At 48.6% G+C, this 23694-nt stretch overlaps 1 protein-coding gene across 2 annotated transcripts in view; it reads left to right on the top strand.

Annotated features, from left to right (window-relative positions):
* Positions 1-23694, top strand: part of LOC134994916 (oocyte zinc finger protein XlCOF7.1-like) — a 101797-nt gene that overhangs the window by 1950 nt on the left and 76153 nt on the right. The window contains exons 2-11 of one of the 2 annotated variants that reach the window (XM_063951025.1): positions 628-770; positions 1524-1709; positions 1995-2106; positions 3036-3136; positions 3252-3324; positions 5964-6064; positions 6226-6295; positions 8006-8106; positions 8266-8335; positions 11858-11932. In XM_063951025.1, coding sequence (XP_063807095.1) covers positions 651-770; positions 1524-1709; positions 1995-2106; positions 3036-3136; positions 3252-3324; positions 5964-6064; positions 6226-6295; positions 8006-8106; positions 8266-8335; positions 11858-11932 — 1009 coding nt within the window. In that variant the 5' untranslated portion in view covers positions 628-650. The remainder of the gene's footprint in view (positions 1-627; positions 771-1523; positions 1710-1994; positions 2107-3035; positions 3137-3251; positions 3325-5963; positions 6065-6225; positions 6296-8005; positions 8107-8265; positions 8336-11857; positions 11933-23694) is intronic. The other variant, XM_063951026.1, reaches the window with a different exon arrangement.

The following is a 23694-nucleotide window of genomic DNA, read 5'->3' as shown; positions in this document are numbered from 1 at the left end:
ATAGGGGATATTACAGTGCGGCATATTATCTATAGGGATATTACAGTGTGGCATATTATCTATAGGGATATTACATTGTGGCATATTATGCATCTAACATAAGTTATCAAAATTTGAAATCTAAATTTGTTCCAAATACATTTATTTCCAGATATGTTTATAAGTGTTAGTGCTCGGGGGGTACACACGGAGAGATCCATGCTTAAAACCTATGCAGTCTGATTAGATTACTTAGAACTTAAGCACGGATCTCTCCGTGTGTATGCCCCACAGCGATATCGCGCTGCACATCCCCCACTGGCCACACCTCCCCTACCATTTACATGTCCATATAGATTTGTAGATTTAAGCTTCTTATAAAAGAAAAGTAAAATGGCTGCCGGAGAAGAGCTGATGATGCGGCCATGTTAGAGGACGCTATAAGAGGCCTCCATGCTTTTGTTACACTCAGGAGCTGTGAGGAAATCTCATAATTCCTACATTACAGATGGTGTATAGTGCAGTAAGTGACCCTGATGTCTTCTGTGCCCGGAATAGATGGGCGATGCGGCTCCCTCTATGTGGCAGAGACTATGGGAGCAAATGACATATATGGAGCTGACAGAACATTGTATTCCCTTCCCTTAGGAGACGTCACCTGAAGACCAGCCATGGAGGTCCAGGTCCTGGAACATATCCGGCACTCGCTACTGAGTGACAGAAACAAAGACGTGATCATAGACAAGCTGCTGAGTCTCACCATGGAGATTATCTGTCTGCTGACTAGAGAGGTGAGAGGCGCTAGATACCTCACTGTTCTATTTACTAGCGGAACTACAGGGGCACAGTGCCCGGGGTAGTAGCAACTGGCTTTCTTTCCATTATAATGCACCTCTTGTCAGTATACCATTCAGGCAGCCATTTTGTAGTCTGAACAAGTACTTAGTGACCTGTAACCCATCGATTCACTATGAATTGGTGACAGCTCTGAGGTACGAGGCACCAAGTTTCAGACATGCCTTATGTCTCTTTGCTGTCACTGGTGCATAGCTGACTGGCGACACTCTCATATATATTTATTCAGATCCCCAGTTGGCTACTTCCATCATGTGTGGGCAGTCGGTGTACTGTAAGACATACTTCTTCCTCCCACCATGCTAGTTGTACAACACACAGTACAGGTCGCCGTCATTTCCCTGTCCGTCTTCCACTTTCTCCTGTGTCTGGCTATAAGAGGCGTCACTTTCCTGTCACACGTCTGTTATACACGACAAGTCTTCTTCAGGGGTTTATGCTATAAAGTGACATTTTCCCACAGAGATACAGCAGTGGCCCCCAGGAATTGTGGGTAGGAGCAGGCTGATCCCTCTGTGTGTGTCTTCTGCCTCTTATGGTTACAGCCATATATACACACAGCCTGTGTTACACAGAGATGGTGCAGGGCTGCTATCCGCCTATATACAGCTGGGATTAGCTTGCTGTATATGAGGGTGTTACTGTATTATATACATAGGGCGGCATCTTACATATTGGTGCTCTCATAGGATTTCATTGTTGTGAGAAAGTCGGGTGACCAGGTGACAGACATCAGCGGCCCCCCTGTGTCAGACAGAAGCAGCGGCACCCAGAGTCCAAACACGGAGGCCTCGCCTCATGCGCCAACAGGGGAGAGGAACCGTGACCGGAATATCCAGCCACCTACTGAGGTATATCACAGAGAGACAGGAAAGGTGAGCGCTCTCGTTGTACATATAGCTGTATATTCCCAGGGAGAACGCTGTTTGTTTTTTTATTTTTTTTTAATAATTTCTATATCAGCGTTTGATTGGCGACTGATTTATGTTGTGCTAAAGTGTAACAATACTGATCCATCACTGGAGCACTGGTGATTGGTCAGGATGCACTCTGTAATTGATCCCTGACCCATCGTCTGCCATTGCGCCTGCAGTGGAATGTAATACACAGTACTCCTAGGTGTGGGGGTAAGTCATGTGACCAGCTCTCCTATGCTGCAGGTGCCTGGGAAGTGTAAGGATGTGGAGGTCTCGTTCTCTGTGACAGAGTGGGACTGTTCAGGCGGACACAATGACGTTGTAATGGACCCTCCGCAGCTGCGTGACTCAGTGGGTAAGAGGACGTCTCTCAGGGTGTGTGATTCTATCCTGTCACTTCTCTCCGCCCCTCTTCCGGCTGTTTGGCTGTTACTGATCACTGCAGTTGGCACCTAATTGGCCTCCATTCCCTCTGCATGTGGGTCCAAAGCGACTGCCAGTTCCATCTGACACCTGATCACGATCTACCGGATGCTGGGGGCTGGTGGAAGGTTGGATGATAAATTCTTCCCCCAGTGTCACTGGTCATGATGACCCTCGGGGGGTGACACCCCACCCAGATACATGTAACGGTGCAGGGCTGTGATTTACACCCGATCCCTAGTGACAGGTGACCCTGTGCAGTGATATGTTCTGCTGTTATTACTAAGCATTGCTATATGGCTGTCATTGGTGGTCATTCCGAGTTGTTCGCTCGCTGCTATTTTTAGCAGAATTGCTAATAGGCTAAAATCCGGCAGTTCTGCGCATGCGTATGCACAGCAGGGTGCACGCGCTAAGCAATTTTACACAAAACTATGCTATTTTACTCACGGGCGAACAAAGCTTTTCAATCGTTCTGCTGATCGTAGTGTGATTGACAGGAAGTGGGTGTTTCTGGGCGGAAACTGTCCGTTTTCAGGGAGTGTGCTAAAAAACGCAGGCGTGCCAGGTAAAAACGCAGGAGTGGCTGGAGAAACGGGGGAGTGGCTGGCCGGACGCTGGGCGTGTTTGTGACGTCAAACCAGGAACTAAACGGACTGAGGTGATCGCAATCTAGGAGTAGGTCTGGAGCTACTCAGAAACTGCAAAGACTTATTTAGTAGCAGTTCTGCTAATCTTTCGTTCACTATTCTGCTATGCTAAAATACACTCCCAGAGGGCGGCTTTGTGTTTGCATTTCTGCTAAAAGTAGCTAGCGAGCGAACAACTCAGAATGAGGGCCATTGTCTGTTCTCCCCGCAGGTGAGTGTAGCTCTAGAAGCCCACCAGGACGATGTGAGACCCCTCTGTACTCTGGGGATTATATAAAGGAAGAGAACCGGATTGTCATAGAGGATTATCAGGTAGCGGGACTGGCTGCATTATCTCTTCTGCATTATGTTACTCTCGTATCCTTATCCTGTGTATCCTCCTGGTATAGACGCTCGGTGTAATAATATTTCTGTCCTTGTATGACAGGATGAGCCGGGACACGGGGTGTATCACCCGCAGTGTAAGGGAGAGGAGCCCGTCCCTGATCCCACCAGCTCAGGTGAGACAGCAGCGGGATTGGGGTATATAATGGATACATTGTGTGTAATTGTATATTATAAAAATAGCTAATTGGTTAAAAATTACCATTAAAACTAACTTTCAATGTAGTGATATGTACTAAACATTACATCTGTTATTCAAAAGAAGCCTGGTGTCTTGCCATAACTTTGGGCCTAATTCAGACCTGATTGCTCGCTAGGGTTTTTTTGCACTGCTGCGATCAGAGAGTCGCCGCCCATAGGGGAGTGTATTTTAGCTTTGCAAGTGTGCGATCCCATGTGTAATAGAGCTATACAAACAGATCTTGTGCAGTCTCTACGCAGCCCAGAACTTACTCAGCCGCTGCGAACACTTCAGCCTGTCCGGGACTGGAATTGACGTCACGAACCTTCCCTGCAAACACATGGACACGCCTGTGTTTTTCCAACCACTCCCAGAAAACGGTCAATTGCCAACCACAAACACCCTTTTTCTGTCCATCTCCTTGCAATCGCCCGTGCGAATGGATTCTTCGCACAAACTCATCGCTGAGCGGCGATCCGCTTTGTACCCATGTGACGCACCTGCGCATGCGCAGTTTAGACCTCATCACAGGCTGTATGAAAACACAGCCTAGCGATCAGGTCTGAATCAGGCCCAATATGTAGCTATAGAGCGGTCAGATTGCAGCAGTATCAGAGCAGGTAATAATTTGCTGTACAGTGATAAAGATTATAGTGTTTATAGATATATTTCTAAGAACAAGAAAAAACTTTTTCACCATTGTGGATGCTGGAACTGTGGGGTACAGAGGTGGCTGTAGGAGTCCGGGCACTGTGTGGATGCTGGAACTGTGGGGTATAGAGGTGGCTGAAGGAGAGCGGGCACTGTGTGGATGCTGGAACTGTGGGGTACAGAGGTGGCTGTAGGAGTCCGGGCACTGTGTGGATGCTGGAACTGTGGGGTATAGAGGTGGCTGAAGGAGAGCGGGCACTGTGTGGATGCTGGAACTGTGGGGTATAGAGGTGGCTGTAGGAGTCCGGGCACTGTGTTGGGGCAGTAAAACTGTGGGGTATAGAGGTGGCTGTAGGAGCGCGGGCACTGTGTTGGCGCTGGAACTGTGGTGTATAGAGGTGGCTGTAGGAGAGTGGGCACTGTGTGGATGCTGGAACTGTGGGGTATAGAGGTGGCTGTAGGAGCGCGGGCACTGTGTGGATGCTGGAACTGTGGGGGTATAGTGGTGGCTGTAGGAGTCCAGGCACTGTGTTGGCGCTGGAACTGTGGGGTATAGAGGTGGCTGTAGGAGAGCGGGCACTGTGTGGATGCTGGAACTGTGGGGTATAGAGGTGACTGTAGGAGAGCGAGCACTGTTTGGATGCTGGAACTGTGGGGTATAGAGGTGACTGTAGGAGAGCGGGCACTGTGTGGATGCTGGAACTGGGGGGTATAGAGATGGCTGTAGGAGTCCGGGCACTGTGTGGATGCTGGAACTGTGGGGTATAGAGGTGGCTGTAGGAGAGTGGGCACTGTGTGGATGCTGGAACTGTGGGGTATAGAGGTGGCTGTAGGAGTCCGGGCACTGTGTGGATGCTGGAACTGTGGGGTATAGAGGTGGCTGTAGGAGAGCGGGCACTGTGTGGATGCTGGAACTGTGGGGTATAGAGGTGGCTGTAGGAGTGCAGGCACTGTGTGGATGCTGGAACTGTGGGGTATAGAGGTGGCTGTAGGAGAGCGGGCACTGTGTGGATGCTGGAACTGTGGGGTATAGAGGTGGCTGTAGGAGTGCAGGAACATTAAGACCCTCTGTACTGTGGCACCTATGGCAGCATTAGGTTATTATGTTACTGATTAGTGTGTCATTAGCTTCAGCTGCTGCCGGTGTTACAGCTGCTGACACTGTGTGCTAGGAAGGGGGGATAGGTGCTGGGCAGCGCCTCATACTGCCGGCGCCCATTCCTCCTGCTGTCAGACCTCCAGAGGGGTGACCCGGTCACTGCCATAATGGCAGGCAGCCTCTCTGCACGAGACAGCGCTCTGGAGCTATGGCAGTATCTGTCTCTCATCACACTGGATGTAGGGAGCTGTGGTGAGCTGCGCTCTGCACCCGGTCACTGGGCTGGCACACATAAGAGCACAGCCTGCTAAGGGGGCAGGTGATGGATGACGTCAGTCACCTTCCTCACTAAGCTCTCACAGGGAAGACATTGTACAGCTGTATCCTAATTCCTGTCAGTGTATGTAGTGTACTCAGTGCTGGGCCTGAGGAGGAGCCTAATTCCTGTCAGTGTATGTAGTGTACTCAGTGCTGGGCCTGAGGAGGAGCCTAATTCCTGTCAGTGTATGTAGTGTACTCAGTGCTGGGCCTGAGGAGGAGCCTAATTCCTGTCAGTGTATGTAGTGTAGTCAGTGCTGAGCCAGAGGAGGAGCTTAATTCCTGTCGGTGAATGTAGTGTACTCGGTGCTGGGCCTGAGGAGGAGGAGCCTAATTCCTGTCGGTGAATGTAGTGTACTCGGTGCTGGGCCTGAGGAGGAGCCTACTTCCTGTTAGTGTATGTAGTGTACTCTGTGCTGGGGAGGCGGTTGTCTCACCTCCCCACTGACTGTACATAGAATCACTATACTTACTGTAATGTAATGTTCTGTCTCCATTCCCCGCAGGTGGGTGCAGCTCTAGAAATCCCGCAGACCCCTGTGAGACCCCTCTGTACTCTCCGGGCTGTATAGAGGAAGAGAACAGGACTGTGACACAGGAATATCAGGTAGAGGAACCTGCTCTGACCTCTCCTCCTCACACATCCGCTCCTCACATTGCAGGATATTGTGTTATTCCCATGTCCCCGCCCTGTGTGTGACTCCTATAGAGATGTCCCGTGTAACGTGTGGGTGGGACACGTATGTGACACATGTTCTTGTATGACAGGATGAACCGGGACACGTGATTTATCACCGGCAGTGTAAGGAAGAGGCCGTTCCTGCTGAGATCAGCCCAGGTGAGAGAGACGCAGACGCTCTGGGGATATAATATTGCTGTATGGGGAGATGTATTTATATTACTGGAGATGTGGCTTATATGTGACGTTACATGCATGGGAGGGAAGAGCAGCTTATCTCAGCGCTATAACATGGAACACATGACAAGATACTGAGACAGTTGTACATCACAGCCGCCATCTTTACCATGCAGTGACACGTCTCTTCATTCTGATGTCACCGCGCCGCACACAGAGGTTTAGGAACCTGGTGACCCCAACTAGACACCTTCTGTATAACCAGCCGCACTGACTGCTGGGGGTGCCCTCTATACCTGAGACCATTCCCAGCGCTGCAGGTCTCTGGGGCGTCTCTGACATTTGTATATTCATTAGCTTTATAATGATCTGTTGTTATTAATAATAGTACTGATGTTAATGTTACGGCTTTTGTTGCCTAAAGCACAACTGAGCCAATTCCCCAGTACACAAGCCAGAAGACATTACATACATGTACACGTAACATATTACACGCACACTGACTGATTTAGGTGTAGCTCAGTTTGGTGACGTATCTTGTGTGTTATCGCCGGTGTGTAATGGACACAAGTAGCGCACGGCAGAGATGTACACAATCAGTCACATCTCCCTTGTGGCACAGGTCAGTGAGGGCTGTGAGGATACCGGGTGTTAGATCCGGAGTTTGCTAAGTGTGCCCGGATCCTAGGGTTCAGCAATCACACAGGTAACGAGGAGAGTGGGTACAATGACACCTTTACTGCACATATAACACACCCACAACCAGTGTGATATAATAGTCTATAAATCCCTTACATTCTGTAACACATTAAAAAACATTCTCATTAATATACCCAATAAAGTCTAGACAAGACCAGAGGCAGCACAGTCCTGTATCGCACCATGTGGCAGAGAGAGACCAGATGGTATGAGGGTAATCCTGTAGTAAGGGGCACTGCTGCCCTCCTTGCACTGATTCCTGTTCAAGTCTTTGTTCAGACGCTCAGCCAAACTCTCCACCAGTATGATGGGGCCATGGGTAGTCTTGCCTATCAGGGGTGCCCAAAGCAAGGGGTGATGGTCTCTGCTTACTGGAGATGGGAAGGAGGAAGGTTCTGTGCAGTTACCGCCTGCTGATCCCCTGCCACAGAGTCTAGCACAGTCCTAGGGGAGAACATTAGGTGCTGGTGGAGTTATCCTTCCTCCAGATCTCAGATAGGTCCCAGTCACTCCCAGCATTACCCCCTGACACGCTGTGTCACATGCAGGGACGTCACCTGTTACTTCCTGCCTGGGAAATCCTGGTAATCGGGGTGAGATAGGGCAGACCACCGGGCGGCATGTAAGAAGGTCAGAGCCCAGTGGTGTCCTCTAAGAGATCAGTAGTGCAATCCCCGGGTAACACATGAGACATCACAAATATTCCCCACCCATAGTCTCAGTGTAATGTAGTCCTGTGGAAGTAGCGTTAGGGGTAGTAGTACAATACCCCTCCCCTGGTCTCATCACAGTAAGTATAACAATCTACATTTCCCCGTCGCTGCTGACTGCGGCGCTGCAGGAGAATGGACCATTAGCAGTGATCGGGATAAGGTTTTATTTGCAGGACTTTGGTTCTATGTTACTCCATCATATCCGTCACTATAATGTGTGTGTATCAGCTGAGGTCTTCTTCTGCGTTATCATTTATACATCTGTGTCTATTCCCCACAGGTGGGTGTAACCCTACACACCCCGCAGACCCATGTGACACCCCTCTCTATACTCCGGGGTGTATGGGAGAAGAGAACAGGATGATCAGCCAGGATTATCAGGTAGAGGAACCTGCGCTGACCTCTCCCAGCTCCTCACATGTCTCGCATTGCAGGATCTTGTGTTATTCCCATGTCCCCGCCCTGTGTGTGACTGCTATAGAGATGTCCCGTGTAACGTGTGGGTGGGACACGTATGTGACACATGTTCTTGTATGACAGGCTGTGCCAGGAGACGGGATGTGTTACCAGCAATGTAAAGAAGAGGACGTTCCTGCTGAGATCAGATCAGGTGAGAGACGGACATACAGACAGTGCTGTCATACAGGAGATATGTACAGAGGTCTCTGTGGTCTGGGGTTCTCATGCAGCATCATGCTGGCTCTAAGGATTTCCTGTGATAATGACAATATAGACGGGTGTAGCAACATCTCCAATCCAACGTATAACCCCCACTGTGACCCAGCGGTGCGTAGGGTGTAATATATGGGGGTGAGTATGTTACATTAATATGGAATATATACAGGATCTGGAAGAGTCTGCGGACACCGGGAGCAGGCACCACATAAGTCTGAGTGTCGGACGTGTGATCATATATTATGGGGTAGTAACTATATCAGCCAAAGCTGGGGGAAAAGTTGGTGATTGTCTCCAGCAAAGGTTACCATAAAATAAAATTTTTACAGCAGCCTCGATGGTGTTAAATACTTTTTTTTTTAAAATGAATGGACTCACAGATCACAGTCACTGGTGGGGGATGGGGACATAGGGTTAGAGCTAGGAGGGGAGAATAGGGTAGGAGGGCCCTGCCCGGCAGTGCTGACAGTATAAATGGAGCGTGTAGTCTGTGGGGTGAGCTGGGATAGAGAGTAGGAGGGAGGTCAGAGGGGTACAGTAATGCCTCATTAGGAGGGCTGATGGGCCACTCACTATAAGGAGGTGACGTAGGCTGTGGACCCTCATGGCGATCTGCATGATCTTCCTGATGTAAGTGGTCCGTTCTGTTACAGCCGACACTGATACCTGGTATTATCCCATCCAGTTACACCTACGCTTCATCATATACCCAGAGGCCCTGAGCCCCGGGACAGCCCCCATGCAGACCCACTGTAGCCGGTATTGGTTTAATGTGCCATTCCTGGTAAGAATCCCCTTTTCCCGTTCCCACCATTTTGGTCAATATAAAGCAGACCGTTCCCTATATCTCACTTACTGTACAGAAGAGCCACCCTGATCCTGTAGATGATCTACCAATGTCCCAAAGCTGAGGATGTATTCCCATGTAGGCTGTGCCTGTCCCTTCCCTGCCTCTGACTAGGACACTAAGGGGGACATTTAATAAGCAGTGATAAAAGTAGAGAGGTGAGCCAGTGGAGAAGTTGCCCATGGCAACCTATCAGCATTGACATAACATTTATAATTTGCATACTATAAAAGTATACAGAGCAGCTGATTGGTGGCCATGAGCAACTTCTCCACTGGCTCACTTCTCCACTTTTATCACTGCTTAGTAAATGTACCCCTTAGTACATACTTATCAGGAAGGGAGGGTCTCTGCTTGGTTTTGCATGCCAGACCAGAAGGATCGTTATCACTCCCCCACCCTACTCCCTTTGGGGTAATCTTGCAGCACATCACAGATATCCCTCTCTTCTCCCCACACAGGACCTGTCCTTGATACATGCAGGGAGTTAAAAATAGAAAGGCCCAAAATAGCACCCGGCTGACCAAACATACAACCACAAAACTTAAAAATGTCAATCCCAATTTCCCTGGTTATAAGTGTAACTGACACCTATACTGCTGGGGCTGATGTACTTCCTCCATATATCTAGTCGCTAGGACTGAGATATTCATCGCTATGGTGACCGGTAATTGTTCTTACGTAATACTGCATTTGGCTATTGCCTCCATACAACTATAGAATACAGTGGTGGGAGGAAGAGTAAGTATGTGAGAGAGACACTGTCTGTGGGCAACACGTATGGCCGGATTTTCCTCCTGTCACTGTCAGTGTAACATATGGGAACACGTGTGGCCGGATATTCCTCCTGTCACTGTCAGTGTAACATATGGGAACACGTGTGGCCGGATATTCCTCCTGTCACTGTCAGTGTAACATATGGGAACACGTGTGGCCGGATATTCCTCCTGTCACTGTCGGTGTAACATATGAAAACACGTGTGGCCGGATATTCCTCCTGTCACTGTCAGTGTAACATATGGGAACACGTGTGGCCGGATATTCCTCCTGTCACTGTCAGTGTAACATATGGGAACATGTATGGCCGGATATTCCTCCTGTTACTGTCAGTGTAACATATGAGAACACGTGTGGCCGGATATTCCTCTTGTCACTGTCAGTGTAACATATGGGAACACGTGTGGCCGGATATTCCTCCTGTCACTGTCAGTGTAACATATGGGAACACGTGTGGCCGGATATTCCTCCTGTCACTGTCAGTGTAACATATGGGAACACGTGTGGCCGGATATTCCTCCTGTCACTGTCAGTGTAACATATGAGAACACGTGTGGCCGGATATTCCTCCTGTCACTGTCAGTGTAACATATGGGAACACGTGTGGCCGGATATTCCTCCTGTCACTGTCAGTGTAACATATGGGAACACGTGTGGCCGGATATTCCTCCTGTCACTGTCAGTGTAACATATGGGAACACGTGTGGCCGGATATTCCTCCTGTCACTGTCAGTGTAACATATGAGAACACGTGTGGCCGGATATTCCTCCTGTCACTGTCAGTGTAACATATGAGAACACGTGTGGCCGGATATTCCTCCTGTCACTGTCAGTGTAACATATGAGAACACGTGTGGCCGGTTATTACTCCTGTCATTGTCAGTGTAACATATGAGAACACGTGTGGCCGGTTATTACTCCTGTCACTGTCAGTGTAACATATGGGAACACGTGTGGCCGGATATTCCTCCTGTCACTGTCAGTGTAACATATGGGAACACGTGTGGCCGGATATTCCTCCTGTCACTGTCAGTGTAACATATGAGAACACGTGTGGCCGGATATTCCTCCTGTCACTGTCAGTGTAACATATGAGAACACGTGTGGCCGGATATTCCTCCTGTCATTGTCAGTGTAACATATGAGAACACGTGTGGCCGGTTATTACTCCTGTCACTGTCAGTGTAACATATGGGAACACGTGTGGCCGGATATTCCTCCTGTCACTGTCAGTGTAACATATGGGAACACGTGTGGCCGGATATTCCTCCTGTCACTGTCAGTGTAACATATGGGAACACGTGTGGCCGGATATTCCTCCTGTCACTGTCAGTGTAACATATGAGAACACGTGTGGCCGGATATTCCTCCTGTCACTGTCAGTGTAACATATGGGAACACGTATGGCCGGATATTCCTCCTGTCACTGTCAGTGTAACATATGGGAACACGTATAGCCGGATATTCCTCCTGTCACTGTCAGTGTAACATATGGGAACACGTGTGGCCGGATATTCCTCCTGTCACTGCCAGTGTAACATATGGGAACACGTATGGCCGGATATTCCTCCTGTCACTGTCAGTGTAACATATGGGAACACGTGTGGCCGGATATTCCTCCTGTCACTGTCAGTGTAACATATGGGAACACGTGTGGCCGGATATTCCTCCTGTCACTGTCAGTGTAACATATGGGAACACGTATGGCCGGATATTCCTCCTGTCACTGTCAGTGTAACATATAGGAATAATGACTACTACACAGACACTGCCCCTTCTGTCTCTGCCTATGTGTGTCTGTGTGTAACACTGTCTGCTTATTGTCATACACAGGAACTGAGGCCGGTGTAGAGCTGGATGCTGGTGATCATCGGGGGCTGCAGGAATTCCTCCCAGAGTCCAGTGCAGGTCAGTGATGTTCGCTCTTCTATAATGTGACATCTATCACATTGCCGGACAGAATGGGAGATCATAGACTGTGCACGGCGGCTGTTCTGGGTGTGAGACGCTCCTGTTGCACCTCGCTGTTCTGTAATATGTTGCGCACCCTGGGAGGCCCGGTGACATGCTTAAAGCACCCCAGGGCTGTGATCGCCTCTACCTCATTGAGGGGGCATGCCAACATCGTTAGAATGCGGTTGGTGGGGCGCGATCCAGACAACGCAGGCGTGTCCAGACCATTGCGGGGGCGGACCACAGCGGCTGAGTGACATCACACGCAGCCGCTGTGACCTGGGACGCGGCGGGTAGCCGCCTGCCAGCGCAACTAGGATTTGCAGACAGGGAGCTACTCGACGGGTACGAAAGAGCCTGACATGCGGGGCGGATGAGCCCTGTGCTGGTCATCCCTCCGCATGTGAGAGTAACTGATCGTAGATGTGCTAAATTTACTTGGATGGAGATAAAGTACCAGCCAATCAGCTCCTAGCTGCCATGTCACAGGCTCGGTTTGAAAAATGTCACTTAGGAGCTGATTGGCTGGTACTTTATCTCCAGTGACTTTATCTCCATCCAAGGCTTAGTAAATAGACCCCCTAAAGTGGGAGGTGGAGCATAGCGCAGGCTTTAAAGTGCAGCTTGATACATATGGAATAAGTGCCAAGGAGCTGTTCCTATTAACCCTGGTGAGTGGAACGGACTCCTGTATCGTGACTTTGGGGGTCATTCCGAGTTGATCAGTAGCTGCATTCATTCGCTGTGCAGCGATGAGGCCAAAAAACGGCACTTCTGCGCTTGCGGCGCAATGCGCACGCGCGACGTACTTTCACAATGGCGGATGTAGTTTCACACAAGGTCTAGCGAAGCATTTCAGTCACACTGCTGGCCGCAGAGTGATTGACAGGAAGATGGCGTTTCTGGGTGTCAACTGACCGTTTTCGGTCGTGCCAGGAAAAACGCAGTCGTGGCCGGGCGAACACAGGGCGTGTTTGTGACGTCAAAATAGGAACTGAACAGTCTGAAGTGATCGCAAGCGCTGAGTAGGTTTTGAGCTACTCTAAAACTGCACAAAAAAACTTTGCCGCCGCTCAGCGATCCTTTCGTTCGCACTTCTGCTAAGCTAAGATACACTCCCAGTGGGCGGCGGCATAGCGTTTGCACGGCTGCTAAAAACTACTAGCGAGCGAATAACTCGGAATGACCACCTTTATCCCAACAGGACTTGTAACGGAGCCTCTTTCTGTGTGTATACACGCATATATGAATATACACACATTCTCTAATGGTCAGTGGGACTACTGTGCTAATTGCAAATATTTATGTGTGTGTTTTAATTTCTCTTAAAATTGCCACTGGTGCATTTTTCATTAGATTATACTAAATTGTTTAAATATTATATTTGCATTGCGCTCTCATTATTTGGTCATTTAGTCCCAAATAATTACAGATTATTTATTGGGAGCTACGTATACAAATAAGTATTTACTTGTAAATGATCAGCGTGTTGTTTTATTATACAGGATTTGCACCTGATATATTGACCTGTTATTATATATAAAACCACTTACTGGCTTGTCTGCATGGGGCGCATGTGTGTTGATCTTTGCTTTTCTGAGAGTCCCGTCCCGCCCACTTTCCACCTCTCCGTCCATAAGGGCCGATGGATGCAGAATGTTTGCGAGTGCGCACAGGCAGATTTATGCTTCTGAGCGTGCATAGTCCCAGGTCACACATCGGACGCTGCGCACACTTGGCTAGCATTAATTTCCTGCCCCTGGGAAGACGGGAGATGCGGTCAGGATGCCGATAGAATACAGACAGAGGAATCCCGGCGCTAAGTACTGGGGTTAGGGTTAAGCACTAGGGGGATGGTTAAGGGCCCTACACACTTGGCGATGTGTGCTGGCGATATGAACGATCTCGTTCAGTAATGAACGAGAAATCGTTCATATCGCTCAGTGTGTAGCCACCAACGATGAACGATGTTCGGCACCGTCGTTTTTCAATGCAAAACAATTTGGACGATAACGATCATCCTTCAGATCGTTCATCGTCCATATTGCTGCCGTCGCCCAGTGTGTAGGGCGCTTTAGCGTTATGCGGAGAGAGAAGAGGGTTTGGGTTAAGCTGCTGGAGGAGACAGGATTAGGCAGCAGAAGGGGACAGTAGGGTTGCGGAAGGGTATACTTAAGGCTAGTGTTAAGGGTAAAATACGTACCGGGATCCATCAGGATTCTGACCGCCAGGATCCCGATTGTGGGTATTCCGATACCATCACAAAGACGGACCTCGGATACTGAGATTAATGGACACTTGAAAAAAATACTTAGTAAATACTGGAGTAACAGCATCATTATGGCTCCGGCTAAGCCAACGGGAGAAGCCATCAAAAGATTGCAGATCACCTCTGTCTATCTGGAAAGGGCTGAAGCACGCCAGGGGCAGGATAGTCAGGAGGCATGCATGTGCCAGTCATACAACAGGACGAGCGTCACCGGCAGAACCAGGAACGTAAGATTACACCATTGGGAAGAAGATGATGGTGTTGGTTGGAAGTGAGTTTGGTCCCATTCTCCGCAGTTCATCTTTGAGCTACTTAACAGGAGTAGTAAGTGAGCCCTGTCGGGCAGCTCTGGATCAAGCAGAACGTCCTATATTGCACAGAGATGGGGTCTCTCTGCCTTAGGCCTGATCATGAGCAAGAAGACAGAGGAATGTTACTCTGCTAATTCCAAAGACTGCCCGAATGAATTATGTGCTTATCCCAAATATGGGCTTTCCCACTGGGTTATGCGTTCCCTCCATATGGTGATGGTTCCTATGATCATAGAATATTTCATGGGAGTGTCTGGATTATTCTTATGGTATAATAGACCTTTAGCTCTTGGTCTGGATTGGATTGCAACAAAGTCCCAGACATTCTGGATGATATCATACAATTGGCCTAGAACAGGGGTTCTCAAACTCGGTCCTCAGGACCCCACACAGTGCATGTTTTGCAGGTAACCCAGCAAGTGCACAGGTGTATTAATTACTCTCAGATACATTTTAAAAGGTTCACAGGTGGAGCTAATTATTTCACTTGCGATTCTGTGAGGAGACCTGCAAAACATGCACTGTGTGGGGTCCTGAGGACCGAGTTTGAGAACCTGTGGCCTAGAAGAAATGGGCGTGACTGCTAGTACTTCCCATGTCAAGTTGGCCTCCTCTTTTGCAGTCTACGTCACTTACTGGACAAGTCTTATTATGAGTCCATCCAATTGGATCCCAAATGTGTTTTGATGGCCTTGGCCCTTCCTTGTTTTGAACTTTTGGGGAAAATGCAATTTCTCACTATATTATTATAGTGACCTTTCTGCATGTGATTGGAGGGAGTACAGACTCTTTCTGTAAGTCTCCACACTTTAATATGTTATAGGATTGCCCATGTTACCAGAACAATGTCAGTCTTACTGGCGGAGAAGGGAGAAACCGTAGCGGAAATGATTTGTGGTACACAGTTCTCTCTGTTCTATCAAACACACGTGCCGGCCAATAGGATGGGATACCCAGCGTTATCTCCGGTGACCCCTATTGGACGTGGGAGAAAGTTTTGCAAGCAATGATCTTTCTGTGACGATGTTTCCTATTACAGTCTCCTGGAGGGCTCTGTCCTGGGGGGGGGGGGGGGGGGGGGGGAATCCTCCAGGACAGCACTTCTTGTGCCCAGTCTCTCTCATTTTTTAGGCGTGTTGTGAAGTAGTATCACCCGCATTCCCTTACTGACAGGGTTGACGTCTGTTCCTGTATAATAGTGCATGTGACAGCAGCTATTGGTGGCTGCTCTCCTGGCAAAGGAGTTACTGGTGCATCTGGTTTTCCACCTTCAGATTGCTTTATTCTATTGGCTTCTACGTACCCTCTTGCAACTTCTGCATGACCAACATTTTTACTCCTGTTGTGGGATACGACACAAGCGCAGAAACCACTGTAGAGCTTTGTTGTATTCAGGGGTAAACGCTCCGAAGGAAGCTAGAAAAATTATTATTATTATTAATGTTATTACTATGGTTATTATAATTATTATCCTTTTATATGGTGCTACAAGGGGTCCGCGGCGCCTTACAAAGTACAGAAACAGTGTGAACAAAACAACTACAGCACAGAACATTGCAGGACATGGACAAGGTATATAACACTGCTGCATCAGTGGTCATAGGGGGGGTCATTCCGAGTTGACCGTAGCCGCTCATCGCTACAGCTGGTCGCAGTGCCTGTGTGTGACGTCACACAGCAGCTGCTCACCGCACCGCACGGTCCTGGCCATGACTGCGTTGGCCGGACTGCACCCCCAAAACGGCGGCCAATCAGGCAGAGGCGATCGCTAGGGAACGACAGCCTACGGCTGTCCGGCATGCGCCAGCGCACTGTGGTGCCAGCGCATGCGCAGTTCCGACCCGATCGCTGCGCTGCGATAAACTGCAGCGAGTGATCGGGTCGGAATGACCCCCATAATACAGGCTTTCAGTTAGTGACGTTTGTAGCTCTACATATGAAGGGATAGGAGGCTAAATTGCCTTGACTGATATAGGCAGTGTGCAGAATTCATAGTGTGAAAATACTAAGTGTGACAATTACAATTTCTCTGACGTCCTAGTGGATGCTGGGACTCCGTAAGGACCATGGGGAATAGCGGCTCCGCAGGAGACAGGGCACAAGAATAAAAGCTTTAGGATCAGGTGGTTTGCACTGGCTCCTCCCCCTATGACCCTCCTCCAAGCCTCAGTTAGATTTTTGTGCCCGAACGAGAAGGGTGCAGGCTAGGTGGCTCTCCTGAGCTGCTTAGAATAAAAGTTTATTTTAGGTTTTTTATTTTCAGTGAGTCCTGCTGGCAACAGGCTCACTGCATCGAGGGACTAAGGGGAGAAGAAGCGAACTCACCTGCGTGCAGAGTGGATTGGGCTTCTTAGGCTACTGGACATTAGCTCCAGAGGGACGATCACAGGTTCAGCCTGGATGGGTCCCGGAGCCGCGCCGCCGGCCCCCTTGCAGAGCCAGAAGAGCGAAGAGGTCCGGTGAAATCGGCGACAGAAGACGGTCCTGTCTTCAACTAAGGTAGCGCACAGCACCGCAGCTGTGCGCCATTGCTCTCAGCACACTTCACACTCCGGTCACTGAGGGTGCAGGGCGCTGGGGGGGGAGCGCCCTGAGACGCAATATAACAGATATACCTTAGGTTGGCAAAAAGAAATACATCACATATAGCTCCTGGGCTATATGGATGTATTTAACCCCTGCCATTTTTCCAGAAAAGAGCGGGAGATAAGGACGTCGTGAAGGGGCGGAGCCTATCTCCTCAGCACACAAGCGCCATTTTCCCTCACAGCTTCGCTGGAAGGACGGCTCCCTGACTCTCCCCTGCAGACCTGCTACAGAATCAGGGTAAAAAAGAGAAGGGGGGGCACTATTGGCAGCTAATAATAAAAACAGCAGCTATAAAAGGGAGTAACACTTATATAAGGTTATCCCTGTACAGGTTGAGTATCCCATATCCAAATATTCCGAAATACGGAATATTCCGAAATACGGACTTTTTTGAGTGAGAGTGAGATAGTGAAACCTTTGTTTTTTGATGACTCAATGTACACAAACTTTGTTTAATACACAAAGTTATTAAAATATTGTATTAAATGACCTTCAAGCTGTGTTTATAAGGTGTATATGAAACATAAATGAATTGTGTGAATGTAGACACACTTTGTTTAATGTACAAAGTTATAAAAAATATTGGCTAAAATGACCTTCAGACTGTGTGTATAAGGTGTATATGAAACATAAATGCATTCTGTGCTTAGACTTGGGTCCCATCGCCATGATATCTCATTATGGTATGCAATTATTCCAAAATACGGAAAAATCCGATATCCAAAATACCTCTGGTCCCAAGCATTTTGGATAAGGGAGACTCAACCTGTGTATATATATATATATATATATATATATATATATATATATATATATATATATATATATATATATATATATAGCGCTTGGTGTGTGCTGGCAAACTCTCTCTCTGTCTCTCCAAAGGGCTGGTGGGGTCCTGTCCTCTATCAGAGCATTCCCGGTGTGTGTGCTGTGTGTCGGTACGTGTGTGTCGACATGTATGAGGAGGAAAATGATGTGGAGGCGGAGCAATTGCCTGGGTTAGTGATGTCACCCCCTAGGGAGTCGACACCTGACTGGATGATCGTATTTAAAGAATTACGTGACAATGTCAGCACTTTGCAAAAAACTGTTGACGACATGAGACAGCCGGCAAATCAATTAGTGCCTGTCCAGGCGTCTCAGACACCGTCAGGGGCCCTAAAACGCCCGTTACCTCAGTGGGTCGACACAGACCCAGACACAATTACTGAGTCTAGTGTCGACGGTGAGGAGACAAACGTAATGTCCAGTAGGGCCACACGTTACATGATCACGGCAATGAAGGAGGCATTGAACATTTCTGACACTACAAGTACCACAAAGAAGGGTATTATGTGGGGTGTGAAAAAACTACCAATAGTTTTTCCTGAGTCAGATGAATTAAATGAGGTGTGTGATAAAGCGTGGGTTTCCCCCGACAAAAAACTGCTAATTTCTAATAAATTATTGGCACTATATCCTTTCCCGCCAGAGGTTAGGGCGCGTTGGGAAACACCCTCTAGGGTAGATAAAGCGCTCACACGTTTATCTAAACAAGTAGCGTTACCGTCTCCTGATACGGCCACCCTCAAAGAACCAGCTGATAGAAGGCTGGAAAATATCCTAAAAAGTATATACACACATACTGGTGTTATACTGCGACCAGCTATCGCTTCAGCCTGGATGTGCAGTGCTGGAGTCGCGTGGTCGGATTCCCTGACTGAAAATATTGATACCCTGGACAGGGACAATAATATTGTTAACTATAGAGCATTTGAAGGATGCATTACTATATATGCGTGATGCACAGAGGGATATTTGCACCCTGGCATCAAGAGTAAGTGCTATGTCCATTTCTGCCAGAAGAGCATTATGGACGCAACAGTGGTCAGGGGATGCGGATTCCAAACGACATATGGAAGTATTGCCGTATAAAGGGGAGGAGTTATTTGGGGCTGGTCTATCGGACCTGGTGGCCACGGCAACGGCTGGAAAGTCCACCTTTTTACCCCAGGTCACCTCACATCAGCAGAAAAAGACACCGTCTTTTCAAACTCAGTCCTTTCGTTCCCATAAGTACAAGCGAGCAAAAGGCCACTCATTTCTGCCCCGGGGCAGAGGAAGAGGAAAAAGACTGCACCATGCAGCCGCTTCCCAGGAGCAGAAGCCCTCCCCTGCTTCTGCCAAGTCTTCAGCATGACGCTGGTTCTTTACAAGCAGACTCAGAGACGGTGGGGGCCCGTCTCAAGAATTTCAACGCGCAGTGGGCTCACTCGCAAGTGGACCCCTGGATTCTACAGGTAGTATCGCAGGGGTACAAACTGGAATTCGAGGCGTTTCCCCCTCGCCGGTTCCTGAAGTCTGCTCTACCAAAGTCTCCCTCCGACAGGGAGGCAGTTTTGGAAGCCATTCACAAGCTGTATTCCCAGCAGGTGATAATCAAGGTACCCCTCCTACAACAGGGAAAGGGGTATTATTCCACGCTGTTTGTGGTACCGAAGCCGGACGGCTCGGTGAGACCAATTTTAAATCTGAAATCCTTGAACACTTACATAAAAAGGTTCAAATTCAAGATGGAGTCACTCAGAGCAGTGATAGCGAACCTGGAAGAAGGGGACTATATGGTGTCTCTGGACATCAAAGATGCTTATCTCCACGTCCCAATCTACCCTTCTCACCAAGGGTACCTCAGGTTTGTAGTACAAAACTGTCATTATCAGTTTCAGACGCTGCCGTTTGGGTTGTCCACGGCACCTCGGGTCTTTACCAAGGTAATGGCCGAAATGATGATTCTTCTTCGAAGAAAAGGCATCTTAATTATCCCTTACTTGGACGATCTCCTGATAAGGGCAAGGTCCAGGGAACAGTTAGAAGTCGGAGTAGCACTATCTCAGGTAGTGTTACGTCAGCACGGGTGGATCCTAAATATTCCAAAATCGCAGCTGATTCCAACGACACGTCTACTGTTCCTAGGAATGATTCTGGACACAGTTCAGAAGAAGGTGTTTCTCCCGGAGAAGAAGGCCAGGGAGTTATCCGAGCTAGTCAGGAACCTCCTAAAACCAGGCCAGGTGTCAGTGCATCAGTGCACGAGGGTCCTGGGAAAAATGGTGGCTTCTTACGAAGCGATTCCATTCGGAAGATTCCATGCAAGAACGTTTCAGTGGGATCTACTGGACAAATGGTCCGGATCGCATCTTCAGATGCATCAGCGGATAACCCTGTCGCCAAGGACAAGGGTGTCTCTTCTGTGGTGGCTGCAGAGTGCTCATCTACTAGAGGGCCGCAGATTTGGCATTCAGGATTGGATCCTGGTGACCACGGATGCCAGCCTGAGAGGCTGGGGAGCAGTCACACAGGGAAGAAATTTCCAGGGTTTGTGGTCAAGCATGGAAACATCTCTTCATATAAAGAAGCTGCAAGGATTCTTCGCTGGGCGGAAAATCATGTGATAGCACTGTCAGCAGTGTTCATTCCGGGAGTGGACAACTGGGAAGCAGACTTCCTCAGCAGACACGACCTTCACCCGGGAGAGTGGGGACTTCACCCAGAAGTCTTCCACCTGATTGTAAACCGTTGGGAAAAACCAAAGGTGGACATGATGGCGTCCCGTCTAAACAAAAAACTAGACAGGTATTGCGCCAGGTCAAGGGACCCTCAGGCAATAGCGGTGGACGCTCTGGTAACACCGTGGTGTACCAGTCAGTGTATGTGTTCCCTCCTCTGCCTCTCATACCAAAAGTACTGAGAATCATAAGAAGGAGAGGAGTAAGAACTATACTCGTGGTTCCGGATTGGCCAAGAAGGTCTTGGTACCCGGAACTTCAAGAGATGCTCACGGAAGACCCGTGGCCTCTACCTCTAAGAAAGGACCTGCTCCAGCAGGGGCCTTGTCTGTTCCAAGACTTACCGCGGCTGCGTTTGACGGCATGGCGGTTGAACGCCGGATCCTGAAGGAAAAAGGCATTCCAGATGAAGTCATCCCTACCCTGATCAAAGCCAGGAAGGATGTAACCGCAAAACATTATCACCGCATTTGGCGAAAATATGTTGCGTGGTGTGAGGCCAAGAAGGCCCCTACAGAGGAATTTCAACTGGGTCGTTTCCTCCATTTCCTGCAAACAGGACTGTCTATGGGCCTAAAATTAGGGTCCATTAAGGTTCAAATTTCGGCCCTGTCGATTTTCTTCCAGAAAGAACTGGCTTCCGTGCCTGAAGTTCAGACATTTGTAAAAGGGGTACTGCATATACAGCCTCCTTTTGTGCCTCCAGTGGCACCTTGGGATCTCAATGTTGTTTTGAGTTTCCTAAAGTCACATTGGTTTGAACCACTCACCACTGTGGACTTAAAATATCTCACATGGAAGGTGTCGATGCTGTTAGCCCTGGCTTCAGCCAGGCGTGTGTCAGAATTGGCGGCTTTATCATATAAAAGCCCTTACTTAATTTTTCATTCTGACAGGGCTGAATTGAGGACTTGTCCTCAATTTCTCCCTAAGGTGGTTTCTGCATTTCACATGAACCAACCTATTGTGGTACCTGCGGCTACTAGGGACTTGGAGGACTCCAAGTTGCTTGACGTAGTCAGGGCCCTGAAAATATATGTTTCCAGGACGGCTGGAGTCAGAAAATCTGACTCGCTGTTTATCCTGTATGCACCCAACAAGCTTGGTGCTCCTGCTTCTAAGCAGACGATTGCTCGTTGGATTTGTAGTACAATTCAGCTTGCACATTCTGTGGCAGGCCTGCCACAGCCAAAATCTGTAAAAGCCCATTCCACAAGGAAAGTGGGCTCATCTTGGGCGGCTGCTCGAGGGGTCTCGGCTTTACAACTTTGCCGAGCAGCTACTTGGTCAGGGGCAAACACGTTTGCTAAATTCTACAAATTTGATACCCTGGCTGAGGAGGACCTGGAGTTCTCTCATTCGGTGCTGCAGAGTCATCCGCACTCTCCCGCCCGTTTGGGAGCTTTGGTATAATCCCCATGGTCCTTACGGAGTCCCAGCATCCACTAGGACGTCAGAGAAAATAAGATTTTACTCACCGATAAATCTATTTCTCGTAGTCCGTAGTGGATGCTGGGCGCCCATCCCAAGTGCGGATTGTCTGCAATACTTGTATATAGTTATTGTTACAAAAATTCGGGTTATTATTGTTGTGAGCCATCTTTTCAGAGGCTCCTTTCGTTTATCATACTGTTAACTGGGTTCAGATCACGAGTTGTACGGTGTGATTGGTGTGGCTGGTATGAGTCTTACCCGGGATTCAATATCCTTCCTTATTATGTACGCTCGTCCGGGCACAGTATCCTAACTGAGGCTTGGAGGAGGGTCATAGGGGGAGGAGCCAGTGCACACCACCTGATCCTAAAGCTTTTATTCTTGTGCCCTGTCTCCTGCGGAGCCGCTATTCCCCATGGTCCTTACGGAGTCCCAGCATCCACTACGGACTACGAGAAATAGATTTATCGGTGAGTAAAATCTTATTTTAATATCTATAGCCTGCACTTAGCCTGTGTTTAAACTGGATGAAAATTGAATGAAAAACATTGAACTAATTCAACTACAGATGAACTTCTTTGTAATTTCTAATGTATCTGCTGTGATAACATGGGGTAATTAGCTAGGTAAAGGGTGAATTTGTGCAGTGTCTAGGTCAGGCCTGGCCAACCTGTGGCTCTCCAGCTGTTTGTGAAACTACAAGTCCCAGCATGCCCGTCTACACTTTTGCATTAGGAAATGCTAAGACTGTGGCATAGCATGCTGGGATGTGTAGTTTTACAACAGCTGGAGAGCCACAGGTTGGCCAGGCCTGGTCTAGGTGCTCAAATAGGATCCAGCACAGCTTTTTAGGAAAATGAACGGAATGGAGCTTTCAGCATAAATGGAACTACACAAGAGAACAGAAAGTAACAAACGCCTAGTCCCCATTCAGGGTACTGACTCACTTCTTCGCAACACAATAAACTTAGGCAGCAAATCTGCAAACATAATGTCTTTAAAATGAAAAGTCTCCGTCCTGTCTATCACAGGTTATAGGGGGTCATTCCGAGTTGATCGCTAGCTGCCTTTGTTCGCAGCGCAGCGATCAGGCAAAAACGTGGCACTTCTGCGCATGCGTATGGCGCGCAGTGCACACGTGCGACGTACTTTCACAAAAGCCGATGCAGTTTCACACAAGGTCTAGCGACGCTTTTCAGTCTCACTGCTGATCGGTGAGTGATTGACAGGAATGGGGCGTTTCTGGGAGGTAACTGACCGTTTTCCGGGAGTGTGTTGAAAAACGCAGGCGTGCCTAGGGAAACGGGGGAGTGGCTGGCTGAACGTAGGGCGTCTTCGTGACGTCAAAACAGGAACTAAACAGACTGCAGTGATCACTAGCTAGGAGTAAGTCTCGAGCTACTCTGAAACTGCACCATCTTTTTTTGTAGCAGCGCTGCGATTCTTTCGTTCGCACTTCTGCTAAGCTAAGATGCACTCCCAGAGGGTGGCGGCTTAGCGTTTGCACTGCTGCTAAAAGCAGCTAGCGAGCGATCAACTCGGAATGAGGGCCATAGTCAGAATTGC

This window comes from Pseudophryne corroboree, chromosome 2 (genome assembly GCF_028390025.1).
Source record: "Pseudophryne corroboree isolate aPseCor3 chromosome 2, aPseCor3.hap2, whole genome shotgun sequence".
Classification (NCBI taxonomy): Eukaryota; Metazoa; Chordata; class Amphibia; order Anura; family Myobatrachidae; genus Pseudophryne; species Pseudophryne corroboree.
Note: the sequence above shows the minus strand (reverse complement) of the source record. Positions and strands in the feature narration are given on the sequence as shown.